The 12,176-nt window shown below is 42.7% G+C and overlaps 1 protein-coding gene across 1 annotated transcript in view; it reads right to left on the reverse strand.

The window, feature by feature from the left end:
* Window positions 1-286: 286 nt before the first annotated feature.
* Window positions 287-12,176, reverse strand: part of BLK (BLK proto-oncogene, Src family tyrosine kinase) — a 64,618-nt gene continuing 52,728 nt past the window's right edge. Inside the window, exons 11-13 of the mRNA XM_077291706.1 lie at window positions 7,884-8,034; window positions 3,868-3,999; window positions 287-1,864 (exon numbers count right to left, since the gene is read on the reverse strand). Of these exons, the coding sequence (XP_077147821.1) occupies window positions 1,662-1,864; window positions 3,868-3,999; window positions 7,884-8,034 (486 nt within the window). The 3' untranslated portion in view covers window positions 287-1,661. The remainder of the gene's footprint in view (window positions 1,865-3,867; window positions 4,000-7,883; window positions 8,035-12,176) is intronic.

Below are 12,176 nucleotides of genomic sequence, written 5' to 3' on the forward strand. Positions count from 1 at the left end.
GCTGCACTCACTATTCTGCTGGTGCAGTCACTGCGTACATACATTACATTACCGATCCTGAGTTACATCCTGCATTATACCCCAGAGCTGCACTCACAATTTTGATGGTGGGATCATTTTTTTTAAACAACATTTCTTATCTTGTGCTGAGTTGCAGCTAATATTATACTTCGGAGCTGCATTCAGAATGTGATATTGCTAAACTATTATTGCATCCACTCATAGATTTAGAAAGGGGCAAAGAGTTTGGTCACAGCAGTAAATAAAGTTCACACAAGACAAAAAGCACAAATAAACTGTAAATGTATTTCTAGTCTGATGCAGCAAAAATAATTATTGTACAGCAATTTAATAAAACTAAATGTTGCTTTGATGGTAAATTTGTCACCCCAAAATGTGCAGTAAACCACTTATACCGTCATATAGAGGATTTAGCCCCTATAAAAATTATGCACTTATGTTGATTGACAGCGCTCGCTCTGTAGTGCTGCCTGAATTGAATCCTCAGCAGTGCGCGCACTAACACTGCAGCAACTGATAGCCCACAAGTGTCAGTGTGTGCAGGAAGTGACCACTGCAGTCTAACACTGTGTGTGCTATTGGCTCTTGCAGTGTCAGTGTGTGCAGGGAGCAACCACTGCAGTCTGACACTGTGTATGCTATTGGCTCTTGCAGTGTCAGTGTGTGCAGGAAGTGACCACTGCAGTCTGACACTGTGTATGCTATTGGCTCTTGCAGTGTCAGTGTGTGCAGGGAGCAACCACTGCAGTCTGACACTGTGTGCTATTGGCTGCTGCAGTGTCAATGTGTGAAGAGCTAACGATGCTCTGAGTCATTGGCCACGTCACGGACACACCAAGGACCCCTGATTTACATGTGTAATAAAACACTTTAATTTGAGTTTTAGGGGTGTCTGACCCCCTTTAAGGAGTAACGCATGTGAAAGTGCCATTTTGGGGAGCAACTACCGCAAAGTTCATATAGAATGAGCCCCCCACAGATGAATATAAGCACCTGGGAGTCAAAAAGACACATAGTGCACTGCAGCCCCGTGCAAATAGAAAAGTTAGGATTTAGGGGGTCCAGTGTCCTGTCTGCCATATATATGCCCTGGGTGTACCCTGGTGTACACTGTGTTCTCCACCACTGATGCCAAAGATGAAGGCTCTTATTTATGGACACAATTGGGTACAAGGAGGTGCTCATTTTTCTGTGCTGAAACTGAAGTTACTATTTGTGTCAATGGTTACAGATAGAAGTCAGCCGGTCTCTGGTGCACTTGCACGTAGGATGGTGACACCATTCCTTCGTTTACAACTTCTTTTGGCACAAAAAGTTGTCAAGGGGACATGTAAACTCCTTCAGGTGAATATCCAATACTTTACTCTCTTCTTGGGAGTCTGTGGACTTTTGGCACTGTCCAATTTCACTGCCAACCACATGGTACAATTGAAAAAATATAAAGAAGACATATTTGACTTATGTTGGTGGCCATTGGGTGGAGGAAGTCTTGTCCAGTCATCTATGGAATATTTGTAAAAAAAAGGAATAATTTTTCATCCTGGAGCACTTGACCTCATCTCCGTCAAATATTATAGAAGTCATTGGCAATGATTAGTCCTCATCCTTTATCAGCTTCATCGAAGACTTGACGTAGAACCTCAGGGTTCATCCTCGTACTGTTTCTCGGTGGCGGTGCCAAAATCTTCTAAAACAGATTGTAGATACTCGAAGGTTGGCCTGTCCTCTGGCTTATCTTGCCAGCATTTTAACATGATGTCATACAGTTCTGCTGAGCAATTTTCTGGGCAGGGCATGCGATAGCCTTCATCTAGGAGTTGGATAACCTCAGGGTTGGTCATACCTGAAGGAGGTAATATACACATCATTAGCATCCATTACAACATTTTTTTAAGCTTTATGTTCATGGAACAGGCCGTGCACATAGCGGTATTGCAGATCTTTGATTTACAGATCCATAAAAATTTGAGCATGGACAGGGCTGACCTTCATGGTGGCCAAGCATGTCACCCAACCCTGTCACTAATGGCCTGGCCTCTAAAGCTCGCAGCTGCATTGTTTCATTAGATGTATGGAACTATTATTTGGACAGTATTTGAGCACTGTATGGTGGTGGTTATATGGGCGTGGTGTGGCACTATAACATATCTGGTGGAATTGGGATACTAATTAGACATTGTCAGACACCGTAAAGATCTGATGATCGTCCTGACCTTGGACCATCTAGCTTTCCAACGTTGCTATTTGTAAACAAGGATATTTGAGTACCTACCCCAAACCCTTCAGGAAATGCTTCTAATCCCTTCTAGAAATGCCCCAAATAGGAAGGGACTGTCCAGTTTTGAGCTGGTCCAGGACTTGCCAGAACTTGCATGGATTGTTTACAAAAAATGAGAACAGTCCTGAAAAATGTGCACCCGTCGGCAACTATGGACTGCCCTATGCCTCTGATTTAACACATAGGTTTTTGTCACACATATTCTGTACATATGCCAATGGATGTCATATTGTATTTAACACAATTGGGAGATGAGCGAATTGATTCATAATGAATCAAATCCATTCAAAATTTTCAGAAAAACTTGGATCTGAGAACCCAAATTTTTCAGGATTCGTTGCGTACAATTATAGTGAAATGGTGTCTTACCACCCAATTTTTTTTCTGGGTTCTTCATAAGGCTGGGAAGAGTTGAAAAAAACAATAAATTACTGTATTCACCTTTTCTAGGTCTATCCCTCGTCAGTCTTTCCACCGGCCCTGTCATCCAACTTCTTTAGATCTTTGGCCTTCTTTTCTTCGGTCTTCCACCTTTTTCATCTTCTCGCGCTGATTAGGCCTCACAATGTTATAAGCAGGAGAAAGATTGGAGTAACCAATTAAATAGTGAAAAAAGTGCAAAATTTATTAAAGATCATCAAAGAACACATTACCCGCCATCTTTTGGGGCCGATTGCCACCCTGTAGGTTTTGTGCACAAAGCTTTGGTAAGTCCTGACTTTAATCTACTTGATAGTCCTCTTTGTTTTAGGGACAATTATGTTAGTACACCTTACCGGGCTTGACTTATCTCTTAATCTGCTAGTATCCAGTTTAAATCCTGGGCAGATGCAGTACCCTATGACCTATTATTATGTGCACTTTACTATTATGTACATTCCTATGTGTCCGTCCTGTTTGACAATTTTATAATGTGCTCTTTGATGATCTTTAATAAATTTTGCACTTTTTTACTATTTAATTGGTTACTCCAATCTTTCTCCTGCTTATAAAATTATCTTATTGGAGTTTATATAATCTTATAAGTGTGGGTTGATACTACTTAGTACCCCCACTTTTGGCATTTAATATGCAACTGGGTTTTTTCTTTTTGTGTTCATTAGGCCTCACAATGTGGTCATGTTGGGCTCATTACACACCACGTCTTGTATTTTGTCCAGCGTGACCATGTCATGAGGCCTAGTCAGTGCCAGAAGATCATGGACAGAAGACAGAAGGCTGAAGTCGAGAAGACTGATGGCGAGAATAGCAAAGACGAGAAAACTAAGGTCTAAAAGCCTCAATTTCAAAGTGAGGAGGACAGGGTGGGCAACTTCAGCAGAAGACTGGTAAGTAGCAGACCTAGGACCAGTTGAGCATAATCATTTATTACTTTTAACCCCTTCAAGGCGCTCTGTTTATTATGCTTTGGGGTTTGACGAGATCTCATCATGATAAATTAATCAAATCTGTCAAAAACAAGGATCCTTGGACTCCGATTGATGGAAGATGAGATGACAGATTTATGAGTTACGAAAAGTTACATAGCAAATTCTTGAATGTTTTATCAAGACTACAGAGCAGATTACCTGGGTATGGAATTCGACCATATGTCACAATTTCGGTGAGAAGGATCCCAAAAGACCACATATCTGACTTAATGGTGAAGACTCCGAAGTTGATGGATTCTGGGGCTGTCCATTTGATGGGAAATTTTGTACCTGTAATTGGAAATTAAATACATTTTACAATAACATCATCTTTAGCTGCTGAATGAAGATTTATGGAAAGATATCTTGGCGTGGTTTCCCACTTGGGTCACACAGTCTCCGTGGCTCTCACTGTGGTGGACAAGATCTGTCCATCTATTGCATTTCTTATGTTACAGCTGTCTCAGAAGAAATGTAAGGCTAGATGCCACTTTCATGGGAAAACAGAACTGATCACGAGAGGTTTCAGAATCCAGACCTACAGAGATGAGCTGACCTTTGGGTCAACATTTTTTTTAAATTTTCACCTTTCTGACCAGGTCATTTTTTCAATTCTGACCAGTGTAACTTTATGAGGTTATAACTCTGGTACGCCTTAACGGATCCCACTGATTCTCAGACTGTTTTTTCTTGATACATTGCACTTCATGTTATTGGTAAATCTGGTTGATATGAGTTGCGTTTATCTATGAAAATATCGAACATTTGACAAAAAGTTTGAAAAGTTTGCAATGTTAAAACTTTCAATCAAAACCTTTCCGGCGCCTGCGCACTGCAGTACTTTGCTCTGCCCTCAACAGGGCAGACAAAGTACGCCTGTGCCGGAGCCGCGGCGTGAAGACCAGAAGAGGACGTCATGGAATGAAGATGGAAGGCGCTGTACTGGACCTGAGACGCCCATCGCAGCGGGACCGCCCCTGGGTGAGTATAATCTAACATCTTTTTCTCCTCTTTCAGGTAACATCGGCGGCTTATCTACAGCATTACAGAATGCTGTAGATAAGCCCCTGATGATGGTGAGCTTACCTCACCAGCCATTTTGGGGGTGACAGGTTCCCTTTAATATTGACTATATGAAATGTGATCTACTTAGTGGACAAATTGGCCATTTCGTATGTGCCCACCAGCCACAACAAGGATAACTTTCTTTGATTGGACCCTAAACCTAATATTTACCAAATATGCCTCTTCTAGGCTAAAAACCTACAAATTTAAAGGGCACTAATAAAAAACAGCCTTAGACTGATGGGAGCAAAAAAAAGCAACGACTGACCGGCACAAGCTAGCAGAATGAAGCTTGAACAGGTACAAGCTGATGTTACTCCAGTATGTATGTATTCCATAGAGTGCCGCAGAAGCCGTTGCTTGCGCTAAGATAGATGCAAACATTGAAGATATGAAATGTAAATGTTCTGATTTGATTTCTCACATAGTGACTGATCTCTCCGCCTTTTCCAGAGTCCAGAAAAGCAAATGTTTTTCTACTGCTCCTCACATGTGAAAGTAGAACTGATCATCAAACTGCCAGTATCACTATGATAAGGCGAGTATACGACTTCTGCTTTCACCTACATAAACCCAGACCTAACAAACACCATCAGGAAGATTAGTTTTCCGCTATAGGTTGAAAGAAGAGGATCTGACACTAATATAGTACACCCTGATCATTTCAGTGGATATTTGAGACTCAAGGGCTCACAATCTAAAGGAGAAGTGGAAAGATCGACGGGAACTGAGTGGTGATATTATTCCATTACTATCTGTTTCTCAAGTTCTCAAATGGGTAAAATTGCAAAGTGCTTCTGAAAATGAACAACTTTGCAATTTGCCTCTTGTAAAAACCAGGAAGCCATTAGGCAGGAGAGCAGTGCGCTCCTGAAGACAGAAGATGACATCTGTGACCCCATGTAGGCCAAGTTCACACTGGGCTTTTTTTTCTGCATTTTTTAACGCAAATTTTCAGCTGTGTTTTACAGTACCAGCAAAGTCTGAAATTTCAGAAATCTCATGCACACAGCTTGTTTTTTGTCATCAAGATTTTGTGCTTTGCATGTTTTTTTGCACAATGTCACATCTTTCAGCGTTGTTTCAGCGTTCTTCACCCATTGAAATGAATGGGTGGTGAAAAAATGCGCCAAAAACGCAGGTATCAGGTTTCTCTGTGTTTTTGTGCCAAAACCTGATTCTATAGTGTAGGACTTTTTTTTCAACACTAAACTGTATCAGCATGCACAAGAGACAAATCTAACAAGCCAAAACAGCAGCAAAAACTGAACAAAAAACGCAATAAAAAACAAAGAAATGCTTTTTTTTTCTGCAGCTTTTTTCCTGCCAAGAGATCAGGTTTTGCTACAAAAAAGCTGAAAAAATGCCTAGTGTGAACTTACCCTAAATGTTGTCCCAATTTCTGAGCACTCTATGATCCACTATTAAAACCAGATTTAGCAAATCTAGTAAAAAAGAGGTGAAATGGAAAAGATGCCCAGAAAAGTATATGGAAGACTTCTCAGGTGAGTGTTAGGCTCTGTTCACACGTTGTGTTTTTTGCTGCATATTTTAAGCTGCGCTTTACAGTACCACCAAAGGCTATGAGATTTCAGAAATCTCATGCACACATAATGTTTTTTTCTTTTCCAGGCTGATTTGGAAAACTGCTGCGGTTTTTGCAAACTGCAGCATGTCACTTCTTTCAGCTTTTTTTCAGTGTTTTCTCACCCAAAGAAATCAATGAGTAAGTGCAAAAATGCAGTAAAAAATGCAGGTATCAGGTTTTGCTGTGTTTTTGGTGCAAAAACCTTAAGGAAGTTGCATCATGATTTTTTTGTGGGAGGCAGTAAACTTTATCAGCATGCACAAAAGACAACCAAAATGCAGCAAAAAAAAAAAACAACAAAGAAAAACCTGCATTTGTAAACAGCTTCTTTCCTGCCAAAATAGTAGGTTTTGCCTGCAGAAAAAAGCAGCAAAACACAACTTGTGAACACAGTCATAGTTACTTTAAGAAGCTTTGAAAGGTCTCTGATACTTTTGGACAACTTGATCTCATTGGATAATGTGCTAAATAAAAAGTCTGTAAATTACTTAATTAAAAATTATCTTGTGTCATCCTGAAAAATTGCTTCAAAGTGTTTTCTGCTAGATGGCACCTCTCTATCTAAATTGGTTTATACTGACTGGTGTCAAAATGAGAGACACATTACTGAAAGTGGACTGGTCTTTGTCTCTCTACAGGAAGTAGGGTGTGACTGTCTCTATACAGGAAGTGGTGGGGCGGGTCTTTATCTACAGGAAGTAGGGTGTGACTGTCTCTATACAGGAAGTGGTGGGGCGGGTCTTTATCTACAGGAAGTAGGGTGTGACTGTCTCTATACAGGAAGTGGTGGGGCGGGTCTTTATCTACAGGAAGTAGGGTGTGACTTTGTCTCTGTACAGGAAGTGGTGGGGCGGGTCTTTATCTCTCTACAGGAAGTAGGGTGTGACTGTCTATACAGGAAGTGGTGGGGCAAGACTTTATCTCTCTACAGGAAGTAAGGTGTGACTTTGTCTCTGTACAGGAAGTGGTGGGGCAGGTCTTTATCTTTACACAGGAAGTAGGGTGTGACTTTGCCTTTCTACATAAAGTGGGGATGAGGCTTTGACTTTCTATAGGAGGTGGCAGTGTGACTTTGTATAGGAAGTGGTGGGGCGGGTATTTGACTTTCCACAGAAAGTGGGGGATGAATCTTTATTAGTGATGAGCGAACATGCACGGATAAGGTGTTATCCGAGCATGCTCGTGTGCTCATCAAGCATTTTTGGCGTGCTCAAAAAATATGTTCGAGTCCCCGTGGCTGCATGTCTTGCAGCTGTTCAACAGCCACAACACATGCAGGGATTGTCTAATTGATAGGCAATCCCTACATGTGTTGTGGCTGTCAAACAGCCGCGATCATGCAGGCACAGGGACTCAAACATATTTTTCGAGCACACAGAAGACACTTGGTTAGCGCACGAGCATGCTCAGATAACACCTTATCCCAGAACAATCACTTATCACTAGTCTTTATCTCACTGGAGGAGATGTGACAGTTACAGAGAATCAGAAAGAGGACAACACCCGATCGTCTGTTACTCACCCTCTTTAGCTATGTACTCAGTATCAATGATTCTTGCCAGCCCAAAATCTCCTATTTTGCAGCACAAGATTTCAGACACCAGGACGTTGGCGGCTCTCAGGTCTCTGTGGATGTAATTCTTCTTTTCAATGTACGCCATGCCCTCTGCCACCTGAAATCGGAGCAATATGGTCACTACTAATTGGCTTATTGCAAAATGTTAGCGATGTATCCTGATCGCAGCTTTACGATGTCATCCAGCAAAAAGATAAATTGCCATTCTATAAATCAACAGTGGGACCTTTTACCAATGTGTTGTGGGCAAATCCCCATTAAATCCCCATGCCACAGCTCTGCACAGAAGCTGTATACACACAACGGTGGTAGATTTTAACCCCTTCCTGTTCCACCTACTACCAGTGCACGGAGCAGGCTCAGGAGCTGAGCGCGCTCCTTGCTCCACACAGGGCAGGTATGGGCTGTGTTATACAGCCAGCCTCTGACTTCAACAGCAGCGACTGGAGCTAGGTCCAACTGCTATTGTTTAACTCCTTAAATACCATTGTTAACAGGAGCAATTAAGTGGCAGTATCTAGGTGGAGCGTCCATTCGGAATGCAATTGTGGGTCGCTATGATATCCAGGGGCCCTGGCGACTACATGCTGGTCCTGTGACGCTCAGCCGCAGGAGAAACTTCATAAGAGACTGTGATTTTTACTATGTATTGAATTATTGCTGTATACAGTATAAGCGATCAAACTATGGTGGGTTCAAATACCCGACGGAAACTAATAAATTAAGTCAAAATTTAAAAAATTAAATTTTACAATATTTTAAAAAAATAATTATTTAAATAATCAGAATAAAAAAGTACAAAAAATGTATATTCAATATTGGCGAGGATGTAAAATTCCAATCTATCAAAATAGAAAAATAGTTAACCCATAAGGGCTGTCCCACACGTCCAGATAATTCCGGTACCGGAATAAATCGGTACCGGAGTTATCCGTGTCCGTGTGCCTGGGAACTCACGTAGGCCATACGTGCGGCACACGTGTGCCGCCCGTATGGCGAGTGGGTACCACACGGAGCGTGTGGTACCCACTCTGCATCGTGCTGAAGCCGCGATTCATATGTTCCCTGCAGCAGCGTTTGCTGCAGAGAAAATATGAATAATAGTGTTTAAAATAAAGATCTATGTGTCCGCCGCCCCCCCACCCCCTGTGCGCCCCCCCGCTGGTCAGAAAATACTTACCCGGGTCCCCCGTCGGCTGTCGCTCCTTCCTGGTCTGGCCACGGCTTCTCTACTGTATGCGGTCGATTACACTCATGAATATGTGGCTCCACCTCCAATAGGGGCGGAGCTGACTATTCATGATTGTAAATGAGCGGCCCCACGTGACCGCATACAGTAAGCCACGGCCAGACCAGGAAGGAGCTACAGCCGACGGGGGACCTGGGTAAGTATTTTCTGACCAGCGGGGGGGCGCACAGGGGGTGGGAGGGCGGCGGACACATAGATCTTTCTTTTAAACACTATTATTCATATTTTCTCTGCAGCAAACGCTGCTGCAGGGAACATATGAATCGCGGCTTCAGCACCATGTGGGGGGGACAGCGATTACTGTAGCGCTGTCTCCTGCACGCACACGGACCCCAGACGGAGAATGTCCGTGTGAGGTCCGTGTTTTACACGGACCCATTGACTCTATTGGGTCCGTGTAATACGTGCGCTCCCACGAACACTGACATGTCTCCGTGTTTGGCACACGGAGACACGGTCCGCAAAAAATCAATGACATCTGAACAGATGCATTGATTTTTATGGGTCTACGTGTGTCAGTGTCTCCGGTACGTGAGGAAACTGTCACCTCACGTACCGGAGCCACTGACATGATATGAGACATGGTTTACATATCAAAAAGTTCCCAGTTGGGAAAAGTTCCCACGCTCAAGTTCATATGAGGACATCCAGCAGAGGGCGCATCCCTGCAACTCAAGGTAACTACAGGTCACCCTGCTTTCCATTCATTCCCCGGGTTTTTACAGGCAGGGGCGGCTGCTTGTAAAATCAGTTAACCCTTTCAGATGGATTTACAACGTGGGACAGAACGACGGAAGATATGGAATATTGTTGGTTTTTTTAACTTCGTTTCAGGTGACAAGGGTCTTCAGGTGGATTAAGAGTCTAATAAAATATTACAACAACATGTGTCTTTATTTCATTAAAATACTTTTTAATAATGTGTGTGTGTTTTCTTAACCATTTCATAGAATTGGATTAATAATGGATAGGTGTCATAATTGACGCCTCTCCATTATTAATCTGGCTTAATGTCACCTTACAATAGCAAGGTGACATTAACCCTTCATTACCCCATATCCCACCGCTACACGGGAGTGGGAAGAGAGTGGCCAAGTGCCAGAATAGGCGCATCTTCCAGATGTGCCTTTTCTGGGGTGGCTGGGGGCAGATGTTTTTAGCCACGGGGGGGCCAATAACCATGGACCCTCTCCTGGCTATTAATATCTGCCCTCAGTCACTGGCTTTACCACTCTGGCGGAGAAAATTGCGCGGGAGACCACGCCAATTGTTTCCGCCATTTAACCCTTTATTTTACAAGCTACAGCGCCCAAATTTTGCACATACACACTACTAACATTAGTAGTGTGGAATATGCAAAAAAAAAGGGGATATGAGATGGTTTACTGTATGTAATCATGTCTCATATCATGTCGGGTTTGTGAAGGAGATAGCAAAAGCCGGCAATTGAATTACCGGCTTTTCACATATCTCGCGCTGAATTAAATATAAATACAGTATATATATATGTGTCTCAATGACATATACCGTATATATATGTTTTAACGAATATTTGAGCACATAAATCCATTAGATGTCGGTTTTGCAAGCCTGCGAGAAAATATCGCAGTACGGATGCCATACGGATTACATACGGAGGTTTATATGCGCAAAATACGCTGACACACCCTGACTACGGATGACATACGGATCACTATTTTGGGAACATTTCTGCGTATTACGGCCGTAAAATACGGACCGTATTTTCATACGCTGAGTGTGACGCCGGCCTTAGAATCCGCAGTCAGCATTGTACGTGGCATCTAAAGGTGTCAGGGTTTTTTTTGCTGAGTTTTTTGAGCAGAAACTCTACAAAAACGACAAGGAGTTCAAAAATCATAAGTTTTTACTTTTAAGAGATGGAGTTTTTTCCGTTCCCTCCGCAGAGAAAATTCAGTCCTATTAATGTGAATGAAGATATACTGCAAAAATTCAGTTTTACGTTTGCAAACTACAGTTTGCTGTTCTTGTAAAAAGGTTTACAAAAACACTGTAACATTGGGCCTGCGAGTCTCATGAGGACCTCAATGTTCCGTTCTAGACCCTCCGGTAATAACAGTCACCACTGTCACGCTCGGCAGGTAGTCACCGTTATCGGGAGGATGTTTTTTTGCACGACCATGTGGCCACAAAAACAGTTTTTGTCGAGCCTTTTGGTGATGTTTTTGACTTCTGTGGTCGTCTGATCGGTAGACCGTGATGGACACAAGGACTCATAACAGAGCATTCGGGCTCCCGAGGGTTCATCACACAGCGCATGAAAATGACTGAGTAACAGAAATGTACATGACACGACTGCTAATCGGCGGCCATCAGAGGCTTCAGAGAGGAGAAGGAGATCTGTATCAGTCGCAAGACGAACTTGTGGCTTTTTGGTATCTTAGAGAAGTTTCTGTAAAAAGCTTAGACTGAAATTTCACATGGTGCAGTGGAAAATATAACGAGTGTCCTCTTCCTGCCGCCGATCGAGATGTGACCGCGAGCTAAAATTACACCCGGACTGTCTAAAATTAACCACATGAAATGCTGTTTCTCTTTTATTATTGTGTTATATTAGTTCTTTATAGCGTAAATACAAAATTTATGATGTTAATTGATAAGTTTAAAAAGTAAAAAAAGTCAGATATTTCTTTTTTTTTTTTAAAGTGGCCACCGTCTAGTACTGTAATGTTAATTTCAGGGTAAGCTGCAATACCATATGTAACCTGTCAACGAGGGTGGCGCTCTTTTTTCTATTCTGGCCTCTTCAAGGCACTTTAAGTTGTATCACATTATGCTACGTTCACATTTGCGGTGTGCGCCGCAGCGTCGGGCGCCGCAGCGTCTCCGCATGCGTCATGCGCCCCTATATTTAACATGGGGGCGCATGGTCATGCGTCGCACTTGCGTTTTGCACCGCATGCGTCGCTGCGGCGCCCGCGTCTGGGCGCAGAGGACGCAGCAAGTTGCAT

Source organism: Ranitomeya variabilis, chromosome 2, assembly GCF_051348905.1.
Source record: "Ranitomeya variabilis isolate aRanVar5 chromosome 2, aRanVar5.hap1, whole genome shotgun sequence".
NCBI classification, from domain to species: domain Eukaryota; kingdom Metazoa; phylum Chordata; class Amphibia; order Anura; family Dendrobatidae; genus Ranitomeya; species Ranitomeya variabilis.